The 26,531-nt window shown below is 41.4% G+C and overlaps 1 protein-coding gene across 1 annotated transcript; it reads right to left on the bottom strand.

The window, feature by feature from the left end:
- Nucleotides 1-1,115: 1,115 nt before the first annotated feature.
- On the bottom strand, nucleotides 1,116-26,077 carry kdelr2 (KDEL endoplasmic reticulum protein retention receptor 2). Its single transcript, NM_001011046.1, is given in 5 exon segments — nucleotides 1,116-1,610; nucleotides 6,551-6,803; nucleotides 11,452-11,610; nucleotides 15,110-15,210; nucleotides 25,881-26,077. Coding segments are annotated over 5 exon segments (639 nt in total). The 5' UTR covers nucleotides 25,972-26,077; the 3' UTR covers nucleotides 1,116-1,575.
- Nucleotides 26,078-26,531: the final 454 nt, after the last annotated feature.

Raw genomic sequence — 26,531 nt, 5'->3', positions numbered from 1 at the left:
TCAGTTTCGGTTCAGCCAGGCACTTGGATTTGGTCCAATATGTATCCTGATGAAAAAGGCAGAATTCCAGAACTAAAAAGCCACTACAGGTTTTTGTTTGACTTTTTATCCCACAAATTCCCTTGAAAGCTATCTGCAAATCCATTAAAGTAGACAATTTCAAAACAAGATACCTCTTGGCTTACATCAGAAGTCAAGACTGCCTTGGTGATGAACATTCATTCAAATGACGTTATGGGGAAACTGAAAGAAATTAATGTAATATTGCTTATTGTTGTGCTCTTCTGAGTACTTTTGCTATTTACATTTATTTCCCCCTGTAGTTTTGAAGTTCCTACACTGCTAATGTATTTCAAAAGCCACGTATTGTTCAGCAACCAGGCAAGCCTGTACCTAGGTTCTATTGCCCAGCTCACAGTGAGCGATACAATTGAGCAGCAGATGTTTCTCTGCTCAGCAAGCTAATAGTCTGATGGCTGTCCAGCTGGCCTAACAGAAAAACAGGGGGTTCTGCTCTTTTATATTCATTAATAGTGTAGAAAATACTAATATTTTGAAAAATTTGGGGTGGGGGTAGAATTAATGTAAATTGCAAAAGTGCAATTCCCTTGTGTGCTATATACTTATATATAGTGGTGCATGGGATGGCTTCAAACCTGTGGTTTAGCTGAATTTGGCTGCATTACCCTACTGTAGGCCATGTACCTCAGTGCACTAACCTTACCCGCATTAATCTAGACCCATTTTTTGTGACAGATGAGACTGCTTGCTGCTTATTATAACCGAAGCATGGTGGGCCAGTTCGGTCACTAGTGTACATCACCTTCCTGTCCCACCTCTGCTTAGAGAAGCAATTATTTGCTGCTATCTGCAGTGCTGAGTATCTGGAGCATTTATTAGAAGTCTGCATTGTTCAGCATCTTTTATCCAATAGAAAAAAAAATAGAGATTGCATAGAAATAACAGTGTGAGAACCCATGGCATTCTGACGCGTCGTAAAGTAATGCTTCCGCAGAAAATGCACAATGGACAAGTTCATTTAGAATAACTGCAAATACAAAAAAAAAAATGAAACAATCTCTAGGAAACAAATACATCAATAACAGGCCCAACCAAACTGTCTAGGAGATCTTTAATTGTTATTTAAAAAAAACTGATATATCTGTAAAATAGGCTGATTACAGAAATAGGTATGTGTTCTTGGTTTCAGACATCTCCTGGAAACAATCAGGGATGCAAGATATGGATAATAAGAAACAATTTAGCAAGAAATACAGATTTGGAAAGATCGTTTTTTTGTTGCTAAGGCCCAAACTACAAATTGCCGACTTGGAGACCAGTCTTTGTAAAAAAAACAAAAAAAACAAAAAAGGTCAGAAGCCAGCTTGGCTGTAGTATGTATTTTCTGAAGTCTTTCTTTTATTATCATTTTGGGAGCATAGTGGAAATGCGGAAAGCAACTCCTATTCACCATTCGTGCCGTTTCTGGTTCAATGAACTTTCCCTTTTCCTACTTTGTTTCCTTTTAGTGGGGTCCAAAACAGTTTGCGACGCAGAAGAAGGCAGTCTGGTGTTTTATGCTGGTAAACTGAGCTTCTTCCCCTTTAGAACTGAAATCAAAACAAGAAACACAACAGTTACTAGGTGCACCTTAACCATAGAATGCATGGATGGAAATGAAACTATACACATACATTTTGTACATTACAGAGAGCAGCACTATAATACAGGTATCGGACCCCTTATCCGGAAACCCGTTATCCAGAAAGCTCCGAATTACGGAATGCCCGTCTCCCATAGACTCCATTTTAATCAAATAATTCAGAATTTTAAAACTGATTTCCTTTTTCTATGTAGAAATAAAACAGAACCTTGTATTTGATCCCAACTAAGATATAATTAATCCTTATTGGATGCAAAACAATCCTATTGGGTTTAATTAATGTTTTATTGATTTTTTAGTAGACTTAAGTTATTGAGATCCAAATTACGGAAAGACCCCTTATCCGGAATACCCTTGGTCCCGAGCATTCTGGATAATGGGTCCTATACCTGTATTAATATTAGCCAACATTATAGATTTATTCTTTTAGATGCCTGAAAGAAACAAAACAATTCAATGTTTTTTTTAAATTCTTTAGATAAAAATGTTGGGTATCTACTGTAGTAGGCAAGTGCTTACACAGATATCTAGGATGAAATGACAATAAAAATTTAAAATATGATCATATGTTACATGTAATGATAAAACCACCCTGACACTTGTATAACAAATCTCCACTAGTGGGCAGCTGTGCAAACTGCCTTTATGTTCTATTAAAGGCATTGTTCAACTTTAAATTAACATTTTGCATGATGTAGACAGTGATATTTTGGGACAGAATGCAACTTGTCCTCGTTTTTGAAAATTTGTTAAGAGAAGACATTCCGTGACATACTAAAAGTTAACTAGCTGCCGATATCGGTCCCTTAGACTTATGTGGCCTGAAATCGGCCAGATCTCGATCGCGCAGGTTAGAAAATCTAGTCGGATCGGGGACCGCACCGGCTCGTTTATGCGGTCCCCGGACTGACTTTGCCTATACCCGTCATTATAATTCGATTGAATTACCCTGGATTCTCCCCATATCTCCCACCCGTAGGTGGGGGATATCAGGAGAAGATCCGCTCGCTTGGGGACATCACTAAGCGAGCGGATCTACCCGTGTATGGGGACCTTAAGCTACAAACATTTATTGCCCAACTGATTGACTGAGTTACCTTAATACAGTTCCCCTTGCACGTTTTTCTCATGACATGGACTCTCCAACAACAAATACAAAAAAGCAGAAGCCATTATGTACATTTCCTCAGGTAACTCAGTGGTTTTATAATAGAATGGTACAAAGCACACGTCAGGTTGTGCCCAAATTATCCGAGAATCTTATACACACCTCTGAAGAATTTTAACTCCCTAAATCTTAGTCAGCAACAACCATCATGGTCATACTTAAAATAAAATAAAGAAAATAAAATATAATGTACTGTTGTTGCCCTGCAAAAGGTTGTGTGTTTGCTACAGAAACTCTACTATAGTTTATATAAACAAAGCTGCCGTGTAGCCATGGGGGCAGCCATTCAAAGTGGGGAGAAAAGGCACAGGTTCTATAACAGATAAGATTTATAGAATACAATGGTGTTTTATCCATTATCTGCTAGTAGTAGGGTTTCAGGGGCAAACACACTTCTACCATTGCAGGACAGCAGTACAGGGATAGGACCCGTTATCCAGAATGCTCGGGACCAAGGGTATTCTGGATAAGGAGTCTTTACTTTAACATACCTACCCGCTGTACTATGCTAAAAAGCAGACAGCCCTGAACTGGATGCATTCTTCACTTTCTACCCTCTGCAAATGGATACGTTTGGTGAACTCACAACTTGAACTGTATCTTGTAAGGAGGCTGTTGAAATTTCAAAACATCCGGTATCTCTGGCTTCGATCCCCAGCTAGTTTGACTGTATGAATGTTTTAATACTAGCTAGAAAGCTAATTTTCTCAATCAGTTCTGTATGAACACCAAAACATGCACAAGTCTATTTTGAAAGTGATTTTATCTTGGCACTAATACTCTGCCTCACAAGAACCTAGTTGTTAGAAACATAGAGTAGTTTAAATTTTGCTATTTGCACTATATAGCGCAAGCAATAACAAAACACTATAGATTATCCTTATTAAAACAACAGGCAAAAAGTAAGCCCTATTCATTGAACGTAATTAGATGCCTGTTAGTATAGAGAAGTGCTTTTGGAAGAGGTAACTGAGGGGGTGCTTACTGACTCTACACTGCTTCTCATGCTTCTCTTCAGAGACCTCGGCCTCACATTATCATTCTTGATACTTAAATCTATGTGTATAAAAATCAATTCAGCTTTTCATCTTGCCATTCTACTACTCATTTCTCTCATTTCCTCTGTGCATTTTTTTTCCATCTTCTCCCCATCCTCCTTCTTGTCTGCTAATTCATTCTGTTAAACTGAATGCATACTGAGATTGCATGTAGTTAGTAAGGAATGTCCTTGCATAATACGGCACATTTTGTGACAGCGTTAAAATTAACACTCTCAAACGGCAACATTGGATCGGCACGGTCATAATTAGTTCTCTAATTTATTGGATATGTGAGTGCACAAGAGACAAGAAGACTCTTTGCTGTAGTTTACATAATCAGCTTAGCACTGCTTATTAATTTATGTTGCTTACAAGTTTAAAATGTTCTTAAATTACAACACTCACAAAAATAAGACATCTATGTATGTTGATTTTCTGTAACTAGATAAGATACTGAAACATGGTCATTATACCCTTATCCCTTTTTAATTTTTTTTTTTTAATTACCATACCTGTTTTACCTCAAGGTTTAAAGGAATACGGTCGTGATTTTTATGGGGTACTTTTTATTTCTATTTTTGAACCAACAAATCTATTTTAGCTGTAATATTGGTGTGTAGGTGCCATCTCAGTGCATTGTGCCTGAGTCTGAGCTTTCAGAAGGAGCCAGTGCTACACATTAGAATTGCTTTCAGCTAACCTATGGTTTCTCCTACTCCCATGTAACTGGAGGAGTCCTAAGCCAGACTTGGATTTCTTACTATTGAGTGCTATTCTGATACCTACTGGGAGATGCTATCTTGCTCCCTTCTCATTGTTCTGCTGATCGGCTGCTGGGGGTGGGATATCACTCCAACTTGCAGCTCAGCAGTAAAGTGTGACTGAAGTTTATCTGAGCACACGTCACATGGCTGTTGCACCCTGGGAAAGGAAGAATATGGCTAGCCCCATGTAAAATTTCAAAAGTAAATATAAAAAATCTGTTTGTGTTTGTTTTCAATGCATAATGGAGCTCTATTAACTGATGAGTTTTGAAAAAAAAACAAACAAGTTTTCTCATGACAATTGGGCTACCAGCTCCAATGACTACAGTAGCCTTTGGTAGTGAGGGTGCTGGAAGAAGGTATCCTGTCAGTTATCAATTGTATTTCTTGTTATGCAGAAGTATTATGATACTGACAGCATGTAATTACTGTAACACTAACCAAGATTATATCAAGCACTGCAAATGTAATGCAAAATTTATGTTTATATAGCGTTATAATTATTGCCTATGTGCCTAGGTCCAAATGACAATAAAACTTCACTTGAGTAGGTGTCAACAACAGACCAAATGGTGTGGCTTTGTGTGCTAAATGCTTCAACTCAGCTTGCTCAATCTGTACACAAGAAACCCATCACTGGAAGGAAGGGTTCTATCATGTTGTATTTAGTACCATGTTTTTGTATTCCACCATACTAGGGGTTACAGTAGATGTTGGGATAACAAATAAGGGAATCCAAGGATCAAAGTAGACAATAGTTAATGTTAAACTTACTCCTGGAATCAGATTACCAATATATTTATTCATGATAATATTTGTATTACATAAAAATATGTATTTGAACTACTTTTTGTAGGACTTGGGTTCGGCTACAGCCTTTGTGTTCAGCTGAACTGAATCCAAAGCCTTGTTGTTATGTAACATTTGTATTAACTGATGGAACTTTAAAGGATTTTGTTCACCGCTGATTATGCAAATTATAATTTGGATTCAGCAGGGTATTGTATAAATCTTATATGTGGGATATGGTGTTCTGCCAAACTGAGTTGCATTCTTCTTAGTACAAATTTCTGCATTTTCTTGTACCCACGGAATGTTTTGAAAACCCCTGTCTTAAAGGGCAACTAAAACCTTAAAAATGAATATGGGCAGAAATCCCATATTCTATATGCTTATGAACTTATTGTACCAGTCTAAAGGTTCAGCATCTCTATAGCAGCAATGATCCAGGGCTTCAGAGTTGTCACAGGAGCTCTCCATCTTGTATTCTGTTACATGTGTCAGTGACCCTAACATGCCTTATTTTGTGCCACTTATACCCTATATATACAGTATAGTGTGCCATTTATACTCTATATATACAGTATATTGTGCCATTTATACTCTATATATACAGTATATTGTGCCATTTATACTCTATATATACAGTATAGTGTGCCATTTATACTCTATATATACAGTATAGTGTGCCATTTATACTCTATATATACAGTATAGTGTGCCATTTATACTCTATATATACAGTATATTGTGCCATTTATACTCTATATATACAGTATAGTGTGCCATTTATACTCTATATATACAGTATAGTGTGCCATTTATATTCTATATATACAGTATATTGTGCAATTTATACTCTATAGATACAGTTTATAGTGAGTGGGCCCCTAAGCTCAGGTAAGTGACAGCAGCACAGAGTATGTGCAGGGAATCAGCAGAAAAGAAGATGGGGGGCTACTGGGGCAGCTTTGGGGGCACAGACCTTCCCTGCTAAAGGCCTGTGGGTGCCTTGGGCTGGTACTGAAATCACTACTTCATTAATTAAGCTTTAGTTCTCCTATAAGCTTACCACCTCCTGTAATTGTTTCTAACCATGGCATATTGTTCAAACTCCTGCGCCTTCCTTACGTACCTTTGGTGATATACAGGTAAAAGAAGTCACAGTACAGAACAGTCTGTACCAGCCCAGCAACAATTGCAATGAGATCAAAGAATCCCTCAAACTGGTAACGCCAGATCCAGTTGAAGAGGTACAGCGCCCGGTAGATTCCCAAAGCAAAGAGATAATGACTGGTGATGGTCTCAGCTTCCCCAGTCTTGCTGACCATGAAAAGCTGAGGCAATATGGCTACTGATTCTAGGTAAATTGAGAAGGTCCAAAGGATCTGAAAGAGAAATCATATACAGATACATTACAAGTAATGCATTAGTAAGAAGCTACAGAAAAGAAAAGTTTGTTGTAGCTACTAAATCTTATTTTACACCAAGTGACTATTTCTTTATAAAGATCACTGAAATACCAATGGTCATCTTTGTAGGAAGAATATGAATAAATTCAGAGAGTAAGTGTTGTAACAAAGTTAACACCCATTAAGGATTTACAAAGAAATGTAATGTATAAGGCTGATGCCACACGTGGCGTAGGGCTGATTTTTTCGGCAAGCGGAAAAACGTGCTATGTAGCGATATACGCATGAAAACGCGAGACTTTGCATTCTCACGCGTTTTCATGCGTATATCGGCTACATGTGCCTGCACCCGAGCGTATTCCATTCATTCGGGTGCAGGCACAAGTAGCAGGCGTAGGGCTGAATTTTCGGCAAGCGTTTTTCCGCTTGCCGAAAAAATCAGCCCTACGCCGCGTGTGGCATCAGCCTACAGCTATAAATTTGGGACATACAAATTTTCGATCAGGTTCCACACTGAACCAAATGCATGTGTGCCAATGCAAGCAGTTCTATTCTGACCAAAGTAAAGGTGGCCATACACTGGCAGACTAAAGCTGACAACTGGGATCCTTCAGACCAATTTGACGGCTTATCTGTGCGTGAATGGGGCCCTTTGGGCCCACCTGACTCATATCTGCCCATATGGGCTAGGTGTTGATCAAGCAGGTTTCATTTTTCCTACGGAGAGTGAGGCTGGCTCACAAAATGGCTCTGCTTTAGTGTGTGTGTGTGTGTGTGTAGGCACTTCTCCCCATTGATATTGGCAGGCCAGCCATCAACTATGTAAACTCTATCTCCTATAACCCACATTGTGGTCATTTTTAAAATGAAATATATATAAGGGGGAGTTTTACAGTGCTTACAAATTAGCCTCTCTTAAATAACAGTGGTAAATGCAGAGCTAAAATCAAATTAACAACATCCTTACATAAGTATTTTGTTTTGTCCAAATGAGGCAAAGAAAGATGGAGAGCAGCAATAAGGGCTGAATTAGGGCAATAGGTAAATTGCAATGGATCTAATGACTAAAGGCTCTTGGCTTTAATATGTGACATAACTACTCTTTGACTGCACATAAAAAACTTGGGAGCGGCCAACTCCCGGGAACTGTAACTGGCAACTTATGTCTTTGTGCTGTGGGGGCGCAACCCACTGCCCGCACGGGGAGGACATAGAGACTCCATACGCGGCATGAAGTGTCCTGCTCGGAACTGAACTCAGGTCTCCAGCGCGCAAGGCTGCAGTGCTATGCACTGAGCCACCGTACAGCCCAAGGGATCTCGCTCTCAGTTTGAATACGTCTTTCAGTCTGTGTCTGTCTGCATATGTCTGTGTCTGTATATGTCTAGGTCTGTTTATGTCTGTCTAGGTCTGTCTGTATATGTCTAGGTCTGTCTGTATATGTCTAGGTCTGTCTGTATATGTCTAGGTCTGTCTATATATGTCTAGGTCTGTCTGTATATGTCTAGGTCTGTCTGTCTGTATATGTCTAGGTCTGTCTGTCTGTATATGTCTAGGTCTGTCTGTCTGTATATGTCTAGGTCTGTCTGTCTGTATATGTCTAGGTCTGTCTGTCTGTATATGTCTAGGTCTGTCTGTCTGTATATGTCTAGGTCTGTCTGTCTGTATATGTCTAGGTCTGTCTGTCTGTATATGTCTAGGTCTGTCTGTCTGTATATGTCTAGGTCTGTCTGTCTGTATATGTCTAGGTCTGTCTGTCTGTATATGTCTAGGTCTTCTGTATTCTAGGTCTGTCTGTATATGTCTAGGTCTGTCTGTCTGTATATGTCTAGGTCTGTCTGTCTGTATATGTCTAGGTCTGTCTGTCTGTCTGTATATGTCTAGGTCTGTCTGTCTGTATATGTCTAGGTCTGTCTGTCTGTATATGTCTAGGTCTGTCTGTCTGTCTGTATATGTCTAGGTCTGTCTGTCTGTCTGTATATGTCTAGGTCTGTCTGTCTGTCTGTATATGTCTAGGTCTGTCTGTCTGTCTGTATATGTCTAGGTCTGTCTGTCTGTCTGTATATGTCTAGGTCTGTCTGTCTGTATATGTCTAGGTCTGTCTGTATATGTCTAGGTCTGTCTGTATATGTCTAGGTCTGTCTGTATATGTATGTATGTATGTATGTATGTAAGTATGTAAGTATATCTTTATTTATAAAGCGCTACTTATGTTCGCAGCGCTGTACAGTAGAATACATTAATACAAACAGGGGGTTAATAAGATAATAGATAAATACAAAGTATAATAATAAATACAGATAAATACAGCAGCAATAAGTTAAGAGTCAATGACACAAGAGGAAGGAGGTCTGTCTATGTCTGTCTGTGTCTGTTTATGTCTATTTATGTCTGTCTATGTCCATATCTGTCTGTCTATCAGTCTCTTTCTCAGTCTGTCTATCTTTATCTCTCTATCAGTTTAGGAAGTTAACACTTTTTCTACCCTATTTCATTATTTTAAAGAGCCTAAACCTCAACTGAAATTCAGTACCTGAGTAGAGTGTGTATTACACAGAATTACATCCCATTTTATTTTCCCAACCCCACAGACTGTTCTTCCACTTCACCCCAATTTTCCCATTGACTTTGACAGGGAAGATCAAACTGCTGCCACTCTTACAGCTTTGATGCTACACCCCCCAAACTTGAATAAAATAATCATGGGGTCACCCCAAATAAAACAGCGACATTTGTTGGATGACCCCAAAGTGGGAAGGGCCAACAACAGCCAACCAAATTTCATCTATTGACTTTTATATGGAAATTGAAACTGCTGCCAATCTTACAGCTTTGAGGCTACACTCCCCAAACTTGAATCACATAGTCATGGGCTCAGCCTGAATGAAAATATGATGATTGTTGGATGCCCAAAAGTGGGCGGAGCTGTGAACAGCCAATCAGATTTTACCTATGGACTTGTCCAACCTGCTGCCATTCTCACAGTAATAACGCCGGGGTCCCCAAACTTTGCAGGGTTAGGCACCAGGTAACTGCGGTTCAAGGTTAGAAAAAGTGGGCGGAGCCACCAACAGCCAATCGGATTTACCTATTGACTTTCAATGGGGAAATTCAACCTGCTGCCATTCTCACATTTAATGTCAGGGTACCCAAACAGTTTGTCACTGGGTGACTATGTTCCAAGTTTATAAAAGTGGGTGGGGCCAACAACAGCCAATCAAATTTCACGTATTGACTTCATATGTTTAAATTTAAACTGCGGCCATTCTTTAAATATTAATACTAAGGTCTCCAAACTTTGCAGAGCTAGTCACCAGGTAACTGTGGTTCAAAGTTAGAAAAAGTGGGCAAAGCCACCAGCAGCCAATCAGATTTTAACTATTGATTTTAAACGGGGAAATTCAAACTGCTGCCATTCTCACAGTATTAACACCAGGGTTACTAGGGGACTGCATTTTTAGGTTTTAAAAAGTGGGTGGAGCCACCAACAGCCAATCAGATTTCACCTATTGAATTTTTTTTTTGGTTTAAATTTAAAATGCTGCCTTTCTCACACTATTTATGTCAGGGTTCCCAAGCTTTGCACAGTCAGTCACTAGCTGACTATGTATTCAGGGTTAGAACAAGTGGGCGGAGCCACCAACAGCCAATCCATTTCCACCCATTAAATTTCATTGGTTTATATTTAAACTGATGCCATTATTTAAGTATTAATTCCAGGGTTGTTACACTTTGCAAAATTAGTCACTGGGTATTAGCCATTCAAAGTGTGTGGAGCCACCAACAGCCAATCACATTTCACCTATTACTTTCAATGGTGAAGTGTAAAATGCTGTGAGTCTCACAATTGTTATGCCAGAGTCCCCAAACTTTGCAAAGTTGGTCACTGGGGGACTGCAGTTCAAAAATAGGAAAAGTGGGTTGGGCCACTAACAGCCAATCAAATTTCATCCATTGAATTTTATTGGTTTAAATTTAAAATGCTGCCATTCTCACATTATTTATGGCAGGGTGCCCCCTGTTTGTCACTGGGTGACTTTGACTCAAGGTTAGAAAAAGTGGGCTGGGTCACCAACCACAATTTACCTATTGACTTTTATTAGTTTAAATTTAAATTGCTGCGTTCTGTAACTATTAATCCCTAATTTTTGGGGATTTTAGGTCCCTAAATTTTGCAGAGTTAGTCACTGGGTAACTGCAGTTCCAGGTTAGAAAAAGTGGGCGGAGCCACCGTCCGCCAATCAGCTGTCACTCATTAACTTTCAGTGGGGAAATTTAAATTGCTGCCATGCAGACACTATTAAAACCAGGGTCCCCAAACTTTGCACAGTAGTTTTTACTATATAACTGTGGGTCCAAGGTTAGAAAAAGTGGGTGGAGCCAACAACAGCCAATCAGATTTCATTTCGTGACTTCACATTTTTCAACCCAACATGAAGTTTGTTCTCAAACTTCCCTTTCTAGTGTTATATGTTTCCTTTTTCTTTAGTATTAGTTCATCAAAGAAACCACTTTCAGTGTCCCTTTATGGTCAGCTGGAATCATCAAAAGTATAGCTGTAACCTGAATAACTGTGTTATTACATAGCAATCTACAGTACAGTACATCGCTTTCAACACTTTACCTCTAGTGGAGTGAAATCGTGGTTTACAAGAAATGCCAAAATTGCTGTTGGGACAATAAGGAACTCCACCCGGAAAGTGTCATGATTCCCGTCGTAAGTAGCTTTAAATTTGCTGTATATCATCCATATTGTGGCGTAGGAACTGGCAACATACACCATCTGAAGAGACACAAATTTAAATATTAAAACAAGTAAATTACATTTAACTAGAGAAGCTCTTTGCAATTAACCGACTCCTCATGTTTAAGGCCTAGTTAAGGCTTGACCAGTTGGGACAATAATTAGGCATGTGTAATTTGCCAATATATATATGTTCAACTGGGCTCTAAGCAAGGGACCTGATAACTTATATTAGATGACATTATGTCCTGTACTTGATCCCAACTAAGATATAATTACCCCTTATTGGGGGCAGAACAGCCCTATTGGGTTTATTTAATGGTTAAATGATTCCCTTTTCTCTGTAATAATAAAACAGTACAGGTATAGGACCTGTTATCCAGAATGCTCGGGACCAAGGGTATTCCGGATAAGGGGTCTTTCCGTAATTTGGATCTCCATACCTTAAGTCTACTAAAAAATCAATAAAACATTAAATAAACCCAATAGGATTGTTTTGCCTCCAATAAGGATTAATTATATCTTAGTTGGGCTTAACTACAAGTTACTGTTTTATTACTACAGAGAAAAAGGAAATCAGTTTTAAAATTCTGAATTATTTGATTATAATGGAGTCTATGGGAGACAGGCTTTCCGTAATTCGGAGCTTTCTGGATAACGGGTTTCCGGATAAGGGATCCCATACCTGTACCTGTACTTGATCCCAACTAAGATATAATTACCCCTTATTGGGGGCAGAACAGCCCTATTGGGTTTATTTAATGGTTAAATGATTCCATTTTCTCTGTAATAATAAAACAGTACCTGTACTTGATCCCAACTAAGATATAATTACCCCTTATTGGGGGCAGAACAGCCCTATTGGGTTTATTTAATGGTTAAATGATTCCCTTTTCTCTGTAATAATAAAACAGTACTTGTACTTGATCCCAACTAACATATAATTACCCCTTATTGGGGGCAGAACAGCCCTATTGGGTTTATTTCATGGTTAAATGATTCCCTTTTCTCTGTAATAATAAAACAGTACCTGTACTTGATCCCAACTAAGATATAATTACCCCTTATTGGGGGTAGAACAGCCCTATTGGGTTTATTTCATGGTTAAATGATTCCCTTTTCTCTGTAATAATAAAACAGTACCTGTACTTGATCCCAACTAAGATATAATTACCCCTTATTGGGGGCAGAACAGCCCTATTGGGTTTATTTAATGGTTAAATGATTCCATTTTCTCTGTAATAATAAAACAGTACCTGTACTTGATCCCAACTAAGATATAATTACCCCTTATTGGGGGCAGAACAGCCCTATTGGGTTTATTTAATGGTTAAATGATTCCCTTTTCTCTGTAATAATAAAACAGTACCTGTAATTGATCCCAACTAACATATAAATAATCCTTATTGGATGCAAAACAATCCTATTGGGTTTAATTAATGTTTTATTGATTTTTTAGTAGACTTAAGGTATTGAGATCCGAAAGACCCCTTATCCGGAATACCCTTGGTCCAGAGCATTCTGGATAATGGGTCCTATACCTGTACTAGTCCTTAAATGATATCTAAGGAAGGGCAGAATTTTGCTGCTTCCAATCAAAAAACTGCTGGAATAACAGCATTGATTCTACAACTTTCTTCATAATGTGGAAATCCCAGAATCCAAAGTGTGATTATGGCAAATGGTGGACGTGCCAAACAGAAGACAGTGAGCATTAATGACTGTGTATATTAGGTTTTCCCTAGGTAAAAGACATTTCTGTGATAAACCAGCCACCAGTTCATAAAGGTTTGTCTTTGACTTGTGTCTTTTTTCTTTATTTAATGCATTTTTATGAACATGATTTAGTGAATAGGATTTATAGCACTGATACGAATGCCTGTTACTACTCTTTTTTTTAACTAAATGGAAATCAAATCGTAAAAAAAAAGTATTATTTTAATTATAATGAAAGAAACTATTAATGGATGAATTATGAAACTATACTCTCATATGGTCTCCTGGTTCTTATTTAGTGTTTTGGAATTACTTGCAAGACAAAACTCAAAAGTAGTTTGTAATTTGCATTTTAATTTTCTATAATTACGCTGTCATCGCAAATCCTACAGCAAGTGTATGTAATGTCGAAAGTATCTGCAACTTAAACCATAGAAGAAAGTTTATATTGTTATCCACAAATGCCCAAGTTATTAAAGGACATGTAAACCCTACATTTTCCTACCATATATATATATATATGTCGGGCACATTTTCCCCACCCAAACCACAGCACTTGTACTGCAAATATCCCCTCCATTCGCTTTCACCTGACACCCATTTTCCCTCTCACACATCTTTAATGTCATTTACATCTGCAAACAACACGTGTGCTGTAAAGCAAGGAAGAATGCAGGCTTACACAGGCAGAACTTACTTTGATAAGAAAGTCCTGCTTGGACTGAGCCCTATAATGGTTAAACTGAGCTCAGGAGAGGAGGTTAGGAGAAAAAATATGTTTCTTCAGCAGAGTGCACAGCTAGAGCAGAGATTCTATAGAAACCAGCATTACTATCTCTTCATTGGCTGCTAGACTGAAGGGTGTGTTTGGTAACTTGAAGTGAGAAGAACTGAGCATGCTCAACTTGCCAAGAGCCAAGAGTCCATTCTTAAGGGCTAAGTGGGTTAGAGGAGGAGAAGGAATCTTACATTAAGATTAAAGGACAATGAAAGGTTAATATAAATTAAAAGTAAGTCTAAAGGCATTCTTTTTAAGTACTTACTGCATATCTAAATTCCCAGATCCCTGCTTGCTTCTCTGAGATATGGTGCTGGCAGCCTACAGCAGTGTGAAGCCTACAGTGACATCACTGAAATCTCTCTCCCCTTCCTGTAGGTGCCAGCGGCAGCTTTTCTATTCTCTGAGCATGTGTGTAACTTGATCCTGTCTCCTGTTCTGAGCTACACATGCCCACCAGCCAATCAGAAGCGGATCTGGCAGAGGGGAGGGGGGGAGGGAATGAAACACATGTGCAGTATGAAGCAAGGAGGGAAAGGAAGGGAGAATAACTTTTTAGAGATGGCTGCCTGTTCTAGAAAATGTGAAGTAAGTGTGACTGAGTAAATATTTGATTAGGTGAACCAAAAGTGTGGCATTTTTACTAAACAAAGCCTTAAAAAATAGTGACAATAGTTGAGAGAGAAACGAAGCCCTGATTTCAAAGAGACATTTATACCAGTTAAAGAATCCAAGCATTAATAATACAAATTTTTAACATCTATAAGTAATGCTGATTTTATTTTAAAAAGATAGGAGTCTGAACTGTTACAGGGGACAGACTAAGACCCTTATGAGGAATAGACCACTGGATGCCTACTTCCATCGCTCATGGGATGGATGGCCATTCACTGGCATGTTTGTGAAAGGATAATATAACTTTCTGACTGAAGGATCTTCAACGTGGGTAAATTGCTTTTGACTGACGTGAATGTTACCACGACAACCAAAAACAACACACCCATTTTTATGCGATATACAATAGTGCAGAAGTCACAACGTTACCTTCATGGATGTATTGTAGAGGGAGATAAAGTTTGTGAACAGGTCGAGATATCGTGTAGTGAAAACAATGGCAAAGAGCAGCTGACTTTTCCCAGAGATCCCTGGAAGAGAGGAACAGTAAGAGTTAACATCAAAGCATTTCTGGTGCCATGTTTCTGTATTACTAATTACATTCTCACCACTTGGCAATTATGGGGTATGCTGTATTTACATAACCAAACTCTAGTTGGAAGCTGTGTGTTTACATTGTCAACAGATGACCCCATATAAACTCCTGGGTACTTACCTCCACATTCTAAACCCCCCCCCTTAAAGGAACAGTAACAATAAAAAATAAAAATGTTACTGTAACCATGGGTCCAGCCATTCAAAAGGAGGAAAGGCACAAGTAAAGGCCCCCATACACGGGCCAATAGAAGCTGCCGATATCGGTCCCTTGGACCGACTCGGCAGCTTATCGGCCCCTGTAGGGGCAGAAACGAGGGGCCTGGCCGACCTATATCTGGCCTGAAATTGGCCAGGTATCGATTGGCCAGGTTAGAAAATCCAGTCGGATCGGGGACCGCATCGGCTCGTTGATGCGGTCCCTGAACTGACTGCCCCATTGCTGCATGCAGAATTCGATCGTTTGGCCCCAGGGCCAAACGATCGAATTCACCTACATGCCTCCCCGATATCGCCACCCGTAGGTGGGGGATATCGGGTGAAGATCCGCTCGCTTGGCGACATCGCCAAGCGAGCGGATCTGCCCGTGTATGGCCAGCTTTACATAGCAGACAATAGATAAGCTCTGTAGAATACAATGGTGTTTTGTATGTTATCAGCTATGTAACCTGTACCTTTTTTCCAGCTTTAATGGCTGCCCCATGGCTACACAGCAGCTTCTTTAAATAAACTATAGTAGTGTTACTGTACCAAACTCTAAACGCTAGCTACATATCCCATGGGGTTAAGGTGGCCATACATGTAGCAATTCCGATCTTTCCTGCGACCATTTGTTTGCACAGAAGATCGTTTCCACCCTCCACTGACGTTCAGGGCTGAATTGTCAGATAGGGAGGTACAAACAATAGAAATTCTACCTCTACCTGCTGATTCAGCCCTGAACGTAGATTTTGCTCAGGCTCCATTGATTTAATGGCGCCCGATCAAAATCTTTTAACCTGGCTGATCATCGAGTCGGCCTCTATCCGCAGCCTTCTGCGATATCAGTTGCCTCTTCGAGCCGCCATACATGTCCCGAATATCATACAAAACAAGGTTTCGTACAATAATATTGGTGCGTGTATGGCTGGCTTTATACAACTCTCTGCATGCTACAACACCATAAACACCCCAAGGATTGGGCAGCCTCCCAAACTAACAACTAGTGACTAATACACCCAAGTGATGCACACCAATATTCCGTTAATGAATCTGGCCAATCTCATGTAGACTTTCTAACTTGAGCGACTGAATAGGTTTGATAAGATATTTTTTTTTCCCTCAAGATTCCTGTAAAGAAAGTGGATAGGAGATTTCAGGTAATGGCATGAAAAGTCAACCGGGGGGTTGATTTTGAGCACTTTGTACCCTGTTCACAGAACTACAAGATGCCTGAGTGACGACCAAGGGAAAAAAAAAACTTGCATTAATCCGTGCTATTGCTCCAAGACCTTTGGCACCTTAAGCACTTTCTCCACTGATAGAAAAACACAGGTAGAGAAAATGCAGCCCGGCCCTGAAACCACTTGTATGCGTGCCACTAAATCTGCCTGTCACGTGAGCGAATGGAGTGCATTTTCTGCCCAATTTTGTCTCATCTGCAGCGGGTAGATTTCTCTCCTGTCAATGCAACACGTATGGGGCAGTTTAGGCCTTTTTTTTCCTTCAGCAGAAAAAACACCTTGAGGACATTTATCATATGCCCAGTGGCAGGTAGATCTACTGTCAGGGCCACACATATGGGCCGTTTTTTTGCAAGAAACAGCTGCCATCTGAACCAAAATTCTAAAAAAGGCAATAGGAACTGTCTCAAGCAGCCTTTTTTTAACAGTTTATTAAAGGAGAAGGTAAAGTAAAAACTAAGTGAGCTTTATCAGAAAGGTCTATGTAGATACAGCCATAAGCACAGTAATGCTGCACTGAGTCCTCTGTCAAAAGAAACACAGGATTTCTTGTCTCTTTTTTTGTAAACATGATGTTCCAGTGTCTCTCAGGAACATCCTTAATTCCTGGGGCCAGAGTCTGCGCAGCTCTCTCCTTCTCCCCCCTCCCACCAGAATGCTAAGAACTCCCTCCCCCTCCCTTAGGAATGTGTGATCTGAGCTATAACAAGCTGCAGGGAGGAAGCTACTTAAAATGGCAGCTGCTGTCTTCAGCAAACGGAGAAAGCGACTAAAGCTGTTTACTAAGGCATGGTAATTCTTTATGCAGTATTGTTCTGCATTGTTCTAGGTGGCACTAATGTGGCAAATCTATTGGCAGTAAAAAAAAAAAACGTTACATGCATTGTTGTTTTTTTTCCCCCCAGTCTAAATTGAAAGATGAATAAATCCGCGTCACTGCGTGGCACACAACACAGCCACACTGTTCAGTAAACACGTAAAAGATGGGTGAACAAAGCAGTGCTGTCGGCAAACACAACTCAATAAATACAAACTTCTGCTGGAAATAATAGATTTTTTTATTAGAATAGATTTTAGGTGTATAAAATAGAAATAAATAGCATGTCAAGCCGAATACTTCATTTTCATTCTGATTTATCCAAGCAGAGAATCTTTCTGACTTCCCTTGGGTCATTACCTAGGCAGGCTCTTCTACCAGGCAGCCAATAACATTCCATTGTTCCAGTGAGAATGGCATCACTCAGTCAGATGATGTCATGGAGCAAGACATGTTGTTATTAGACTCTAAAATGCCTTTAGATGTTTATTAATTCCCAGCAATCCCTGAATGACTGAAGGAAAGTAGGCTGGATATCCCTGATGAACATACTGGTAAAAAGTCTAAGTTATAACCTGGTAAATGACAAACTATGGATAAACTATCAACTTGTAATACCCTCTCTCTCACACAGCTCCCTGCACTTACACCATCGCCCACCCATTTAAGCCCTCCATGCACCCCAATCCTGAATCCGTCACATCCAGTCCCACAGATCCACCTCCACCCACCCAGTGCTAGCTCCTACCTCCCCTGTGACATCACTGCCCCACTTCCTTAACTGCTGACTGCTAATAGGTGGACAACCTAGTAACATTCTAGAGTCTTTTTTTGCCCCCAACCCTGCACCCATTCAGAGTACACAGCAACAGTCTTTAGGAGGTGTCCTTTTACTTTTATCTACTCTTTACCCAACAACTACTGCATTCAGTTAAAGCAGCCTATTCCAGTGGCACCCTATGGCCTTTTTATTCATGAGTCTTGTAAATCAGGGAGCTAAATCAGCTGTATCGAAGGATTTCATCTGTGAATAAGGTCAAACTATAGTTCTCACAAATGGTCCACAAATGGCACCAGAGGGAACATTTCCGAGAAATATCTCCTAAGATTCACAGCTGCAATACTACAAGAATACAGTCAATCCATTGTTGAATTTGCTACGTACTGCAAAATTATTTTACTGATGCTACTATTTTCAGCAGACAGAGATATACAGAGTTATTCGTCTTGCAACCTAAGGGTGGCTTGTTCATCCTCTGGATAGAACATAGCAAAATAGTAAGTTAGGTTGAAAAAAGATGTACGTCCATCACGTTCACCCTTAATGCCTATATATAACCTGCCTAACTGCTAGTTGATCCAGAGGAAGGCAAAAACCCCCATCTGAAGCCTCTCTAATTTGCCTCAGAGGGGAAAAAATTCCTTCCTGACTCCAAGATGGCAATCAGACCAGTCCCTGGATCAACTTGTACTGAGAGCTATCTCCCCTACCCCTGTATTCCCTCACTTGTACTGAGAGCTATCTCCCCTACCCCTGTATTCCCTCACTTGTACTGAGAGCTATCTCCCATACCCCTGTATTCCCTCACTTGTACTGAGAGCTATCCCCCCCACCCCTGTATTCCCTCACTTGTACTGAGAGCTATCCCCCCTACCCCTGTATTCCCTCACTTGTACTGAGAGCTATCTCCCCTACCCCTGTATTCCCTCACTTGTACTGAGAGCTATCTCCCCTACCCCTGTATTCCCTCACTTGTACTGAGAGCTATCTCCCTACCCCTGTATTCCCTCACTTGTACTGAGAGCTATCTCCCCTACCCCTGTATTCCCTCACTTGTACTGAGAGCTATCTCCCCTACCCCTGTATTCCCTCACTTGTACTGAGAGCTATCTCCCTACCCCTGTATTCCCTCACTTGTACTGAGAGCTATCTCCCCTACCCCTGTATTCCCTCACTTGTACTGAGAGCTATCTCCCCTACCCCTGTATTCCCTCACTTGTACTGAGAGCTATCTCCCCTACCCCTGTATTCCCTCACTTGTACTGAGAGCTATCCCCCTACCCTGTATCCTCACTTGTACTGAGAGCTATCTCCCCTACCCCTGTATTCCTCACTTGTACTGAGAGCTATCTCCCCTACCCCTGTATTCCCTCACTTGTACTGAGAGCTATCTCCCCTACCCCTGTATTCCCTCACTTGTACTGAGAGCTATCTCCCCTACCCCTGTATTCCCTCACTTGTACTGAGAGCTATCTCCCCTACCCCTGTATTCCCTCACTTGTACTGAGAGCTATCTCCCCTACCCCTGTATTCCCTCACTTGTACTGAAGAGCTATCTCTCCTACCCCTGTATTCCCCTCACTTGTACTGAGAGCTATCTCCCCTACCCCTGTATTCCCTCACTTTGTACTGAGAGCTATCTCCCCTACCCCTGTATTCCTCACTTGTACTGAGAGCTATCTCTCCTACCCCTGTATTCCCTCACTTGTACTGAGAGCTATCTCCCCTACCCCTGTATTCCCTTCACTATGTACTGAGAGCTATCCCCCATACCCCTGTATTCCCTCACTTGTACTGAGAGCTATCTCCCCTACCCCTGTATTCCCTCACTTGTACTAAGAGCTATCCCCCATACCCCTGTATTCCCTCACTTGTACTGAGAGCTATCCCCCATAACCCTGTATTCCCTCACTTGTACTGAGAGCTATCCCCCATAACCCTGTATTCCCTCACTTGTACGGAGAGCTATCCCCCTTAACCCTGTATTCCCTCACTTGTACTGAGAGCTATCTCCCCTACCCCTGTATTCCCTCACTTGTACTGAGAGCTATCCCCCCTACCCCTGTATTCCCTCACTTGTACTGAGAGCTATCCCCCCTACCCCTGTATTCCCTCACTTGTACTGAGAGCTATCTCGCCTACCCCTGTATTCCCTCACTTGTACTGAGAGCTATCTCCCCTACCCCTGTATTCCCTCACTTGTACTGAGAGCTATCTCCCCTACCCCTGTATTCCCTCACTTGTACTGAGAGCTATCTCCCCTACCCCTGTATTCCCTCACTTGTACTGAGAGCTATCTCCCCTACCCCTGTATTCCCTCACTTGTACTGAGAGCTATCTCCCCTACCCCTGTATTCCCTCACTTGTACTGAGAGCTATCTCCCCTACCCCTGTATTCCCTCACTTGTACTGAGAGCTATCTCCCCTACCCCTGTATTCCCTCACTTGTACTGAGAGCTATCCCCCATACCCCTGTATTCCCTCACTTGTACTGAGAGCTATCTCCCATAACCCTGTATTCCCTCACTTGTACTGAGAGCTATCTCCCCTACCCCTGTATTCCCTCACTTGTACTAAGAGCTATCCCCCATACCCCTGTATTCCCTCACTTGTACTGAGAGCTATCGCCCCTACCCCTGTATTCCCTCACTTGTACTGAGAGCTATCTCCCATAACCCTGTATTCCCTCACTTGTACTAAGAGCTATCTCCCATAAAAGGATAGAAGGATGGATACTGTGCTCAGCTTCCCATTCTGATCACTGATAAACCTGCAAAATCACCATAAACATGCATAAACACTGCAGGTAGGACCAACTTGGTTGCCAAAAGGAGCCAAAGAGTCTTTCACAATGCAAGATGCATCGTTGGCTCCGGGGGCAATTGAAGACTGATTTGCATCTCCCCACCCATAATTCTTACCTGAGAGTTAAAACCTATGTTTGGTTTTAAGACAGTGCTAAGTGTATAGCATGAGGTGCATGAATACCTTGTTTCCAGATGGCTCTACTCTGCACGCCTTGAATTGTGTAAGGCTGTTTGGCTCCTTTTAGCCCTTGTCACCCTAACCAGAATGGTTTCTCTGCTGCACAAACCCAGGATGCAATAAAATAAAACTAAGTTACAATTTCAGTGATTACTGAAGAAAATAGACACTGTCACCACTCATTTACCCTATCTCCAAATCACGCATGTAGGGAATGCATTTTCTGTTTGACCATCCCCATGATGCATGGGTGCACATGGAAATCGAGCAGCCCATATCTCTCACGCCGCATCCCTTACTATGCAGGCTATTTCCCGATTGTTTAATTAAAAGGGACATTTAAGCCTATCAGTAATTTGCTTCTTTATAAATTGAGGTAATTATCTGAAAAGTCATTGTTTTTTTCGTTTGCATCTTGGAAAAGATTAATGTTGCGGCTATAGGATAAAAATGAATTGGAGGATTTCAGATTATGCATGTGCTGGGCTGAGGGTCGGAGAAATGCCAACAAATAGATACGAAAAGACGTGGAGCTGGGGAAACATTTATAAAACACAGTTTAATTGAAAATAAATCTAAAGCCTATAGGTATAATACTGCTACACCTGCTAGGCCATATGGTCCACAAATGGCACCAGAGGGAACATTTCAGAGTAATATTTCACAGCTGCAGTACTACAAGAATACAGCCAATCCATTGCTTGTATTCCTATTATATTCTCCTTTCTCCCTGTTGCCTATCCTTTGGCCATGACTATAGGTGGCCATACACGGTAAGATTTACTCCTTTGGAGAGGTCGGCAAACGAGCAAATCTTTCCCCTAATATGCCCACCTTGGGTAGGCAATATCATGCTAATGCGATAATTTGGCCCTTGGGCCAAATGACAGCACTGCAATGAAGGGGATAGGAAAAGTTGGAGCAAGGACCACATCAATGAGCCGATACGGTCCAATATCTGATGAAAAATCAAGCTTGTCCCATCAACATCGAATGGGGGGGCCTGTTAGAGGGCACCATACACAGGCAGATAAGCTGCCGAGCAGGTTTTTAGGTCCCCATACACACTAAGATCCTCTCGCTTGGCAACGTCGCCAAGCAAGTGGATCTTCTCCCGATAACCCCAACTACGGGTGGGCGATATCGGGCTAATTCAGGCTAATTCTGTCGTTTGGCCCCGGGGCCAAATGATCCAATTAGAACAATTCGTATAGGCACAGTCGGTTTAGGGACCGCATCAACGAGCTGTTGCGGTCCCCGATCCAACTACATTTTTAAACCTGCCCGATCAATATCTGGCTGATTGAATTACTAGAACTCAAAAGTTCAGTATTAATTTAAGGGGTGGTTCATATTTAAGTTAACCCACAACACGCAGGGTACCTGCTTTTCTTGTGCGAGTACCCGCAGAGCTGCGGAGTCGGAAGCAATTTTGTGTACCTGGAGTTGGGGTCTGCAAAAATGTACCAACTCCAACTTCTAATAAATTTAAATTATAATAAAAAAGAAATACACTGTTACAATGTCCTCTTTCACAGATAAAGGTCATAATAAACTACTTCTCTGCTGTAAGAATAAAGGCCCATATGTAGTTGTCCAGCAGAACTATTATAATCATTTTCATTTTTTGTCTTTTGTTTAAACTTTAAGGTATGTTTGTAGTTTCTTTAATAAATAATAGATTATAAATAGTAGATGTAGACCCAAACTTGAACAGTATCCTTATTCATGCTGGCAGTGCCAGGCTGGGGTGGCCAATAGGGTAGTAGGCTTCTAAACCAGTAGGTCTTTGGTTTGTTCCCAAAAGCAGACACTATATTCATATAGCTTTAACATTGCTGCGCTTTGGCAGTGATAAAATGCCTTGTATGTCGTGTTCTTATAGTCAACATGGAAAATAAATTTGTATATTAAGGGAACAGTAACACAAAAAAACAATGTATTAAAACAATTAAAACATAATGGACTGATGCCCTGCACTGGAAAAAGTTTCATGTTTGCTTCAGAAAGACTACTATAGTTTATATAAATACCCTGCTGTGTGGCCACGGGGGCAACTATTCAAGCTGGAAAAAAAGAGAAAAGGCATACGTTACACAGCAGATAAACTCTGTAAAATACAATGGCAATCTACAGAGCTTATCTGTTTTCTGCTATGTAACCTGTGCCTTTTATATTTTTTTTTCATTTTAAATATCTACCCCCATGGCTACATAGCAGCTTTGTTTATATAAAGTAAGGATTTGAAGCAAACACACAACTTTTACCAGTGCAGGGCAACAGAACATAATACTTTTATACTCTCATTTTTTTTTTCCTGTTACTGTTCCTTTAAAAACAGGTATTGGATTTGAAAGTACCATAAACTGAGGAGTTGGAATTGAAGGATTTATGTACCAACACCACAGTTGTGAGTACATGCTGTGCCTTGGAACCTGGGGGGGGGCATGGGGACAGTGGGCCCCCCAGAATTCCGGAAGTAAGCTGAAGCAGACTGCTAGTATAGCCAAAGCTCACCAATCAGAATGACCAATGCAATGTCCTCTCCTTTGCGCTAACGTTACTCTAGGCAATTGGAATCAATCTAAAAGTTTGGCAGCTTATCTGCCCGTGTATGGGGACCCCCAACGGCACTACCCAACTGATATCTGCCTGAAAATTGCCCAGATTTCAATCAGGTAGGTTGGGTGCTTTAACGGATTGCGTTGGCTCATTAAGCACTGGCTCGGGGTAACAGGTAAGTGATTACTATCACTAATTGTAGAGTAAAGCCCAAAAAATACATGAAATAATTGGCAGATACCAATCGTACAAAAGTGACTTCCATTGAGGTCCCCCAAGGATATCGTCCAATACACACACAGATTTTATCATTAGCTGACTCAGTTTAGATCGACTAAACGACCGATGGCCATGGTATGAAAATTATCGGGTCGATAATTCTGAGCCCACAAAAAAACGGTCCGAAAATTCTAGAAAACTAGGTTTCATATGAGTTTATCGGTACGCGTATGGCCTGCTTAATGCTACCCAATCATGTTGTAATAAAAGTGGAAGAAAACCAAGTTCTGAAGGATTTCATGTAGATGTATGCCAGCCAATCCCAGCTGATATCTCTGTGCTGTGTATGTCAGTTTGTATGTACCTCTCATCTGCTCAGGCACCATGTTGGCCTTGGGAAGGAGGAATTTGACGTTGCAAATGGGGCGGGGTTGTGACAGAGTTGGCCCTGCTACCCAATAAAATAGATTCTGGTTTGTGGCCAGCCAGTGCCACTCTGCCATGCAAGGTGCTTTGGCCAATGAGGAAGTGAGGGAGAGGCCAATCTCATCTTCACTTCCTGCTGTTCTGATGGGTCGGGCTGAGGTTGCTCCTATAATATCTGCCTGTTTTTTCTGTGGCCAAATTAGCTGGATACTCACAGGAAAGGCCAGTTTAGAAGCAGTACAAAAGTTGCCTCCAGGTCTAGTATTTTGTAACAACCAATCAGAAAACTATCACGCAGAGGACCAGTAAATACTTCTTGCCTTGTATCCATGGGTTACTGGAAGCGGAGCAGTCCTCTCCTCAGTTACATAACCAAGCAACACACTGGAGTAACTTGTACAATAGGCAATAAGCACAAAAATGTGATTAGCGAGTACTTTTATTCTTTTTGGGCAACAGTGCCCCCCCCCTCAACCCTCCCCAATGGGGCAGGTAAAGGGGCCACGGCAGCCCCTGAAACACCCATCCAATCTCATTATTATACAACACCCGAGAGCCAAGAACAACCTATAAAATATATCCTAACAAACAGTCATCAGTGATGTCATAAATGATGCTCAGTGACATCATGGCTTATAATTTCTGCCACTTAGGCATAATAGGCATCGCCTTGGACTTCTTGGACCTATATAAAAGCCTGTAGCAATCACAGAATCCTCTTCCCCCAGGAAATAGAACCCCGAGTGCTGCTGAGTGTCACTTTGATGCCAGCGTATAACTTGCCACAGTGTGGGACTCTCTCTTCTCATACAGGCTGATCTATGCCACAGATCTGCCTAAACTACAACTCCCAGAATCCTCTGCTAGTATTCCCTGGGAGCAGTGTGGGACTCTCTCTCTTCTCATACAGGCTGATCTGTGCCACAGATCTGCCTAAACTACAACTCCCAGAATCCTCTGCTAGTATTCCCTGGGAGCTGTCCCAGAATAAAGATACATGGTATGGAATGATTGGCTGCTTCCACGTCACCATAGTGCTCTGTACTTTCCACCTCAAGAGCCCTTAGTTACTGTAGGGCCCAAATTTCCTTAACTCCCAATCAGTTATTAAACTACAACCCCCAGAATCCCACCACTCTTATGAGTATTGGAAAACCATCAAACGATCACTACACAATTACCAAACCACACCCCTACCATCCCGACCAATGTGCAGACGAGTTGTGGCACTGTTGCAGTTACAGAACTACACCTCCCATAATCCTCTCCCACTACCCTGCTCACAGAGGCACGCTGGGAGTTGTTGTTCTATAACAGTTCCTATATACTGTACATATACAATGATCGTCGTTATTATGAGAATGTGGAGCTTACCTGCACAGGACCTGGACTTCCAGATTTTCAGCAGGAGGATGAGGATGGCAGAGAGATGGGAAATATCCCCCAGGAACCTAAAGATATTCATTGTGACTGACAGGCTCTCTAATGGGGCAGCTCACTAGGGGCCAGGGGTGCTTGCTCAGCGCTACAGCTATAGTGTATAGAATAAAGTAGCCGGTATTGGGGAGCGGGAGTTAGTTCAGCGCTAGGCCCTAGCTGGGAGGAGGGAGGTACCGTGCCGGCAGCTAGAGCTCCCCCTATTGGAATCAGGAACTCACTTCCCATTCACTAGCCCTGCCGCGCAGGCGTTCTCTCAGCGACTGACTGTTGCACTACATCTCCCAGCATGCCCCGCCCATAGACTATATGGGAGATGAACCTGGGAGATGTAGTCCGGCAACAGGTTGGGGATGGATATTTGTTGCGGGGCAGTGATTTTGAAATAGATGTGCAGGTTTAGTTGCTGCCCAATAGGTATTAGAGTAGGGCGGGAGGAGGGCGCTTACATTGGGCCTCCAGTATTTGCTGGACAGGGGCTGTTGTTAAACTGCAACTTGTAGTGCAAATTAAAAGCCTTACTAATTAATGTGACGGGCCGGGGTACTGTGGTGCATTCTGGGAGTTGTAGTTCAATAGCAGCTGGAG

The sequence above is a fragment of the Xenopus tropicalis genome, chromosome 7, assembly GCF_000004195.4.
Source record: "Xenopus tropicalis strain Nigerian chromosome 7, UCB_Xtro_10.0, whole genome shotgun sequence".
Classification (NCBI taxonomy): Eukaryota; Metazoa; Chordata; class Amphibia; order Anura; family Pipidae; genus Xenopus; species Xenopus tropicalis.
This window is presented reverse-complemented; position numbering and strand designations above follow the sequence as displayed.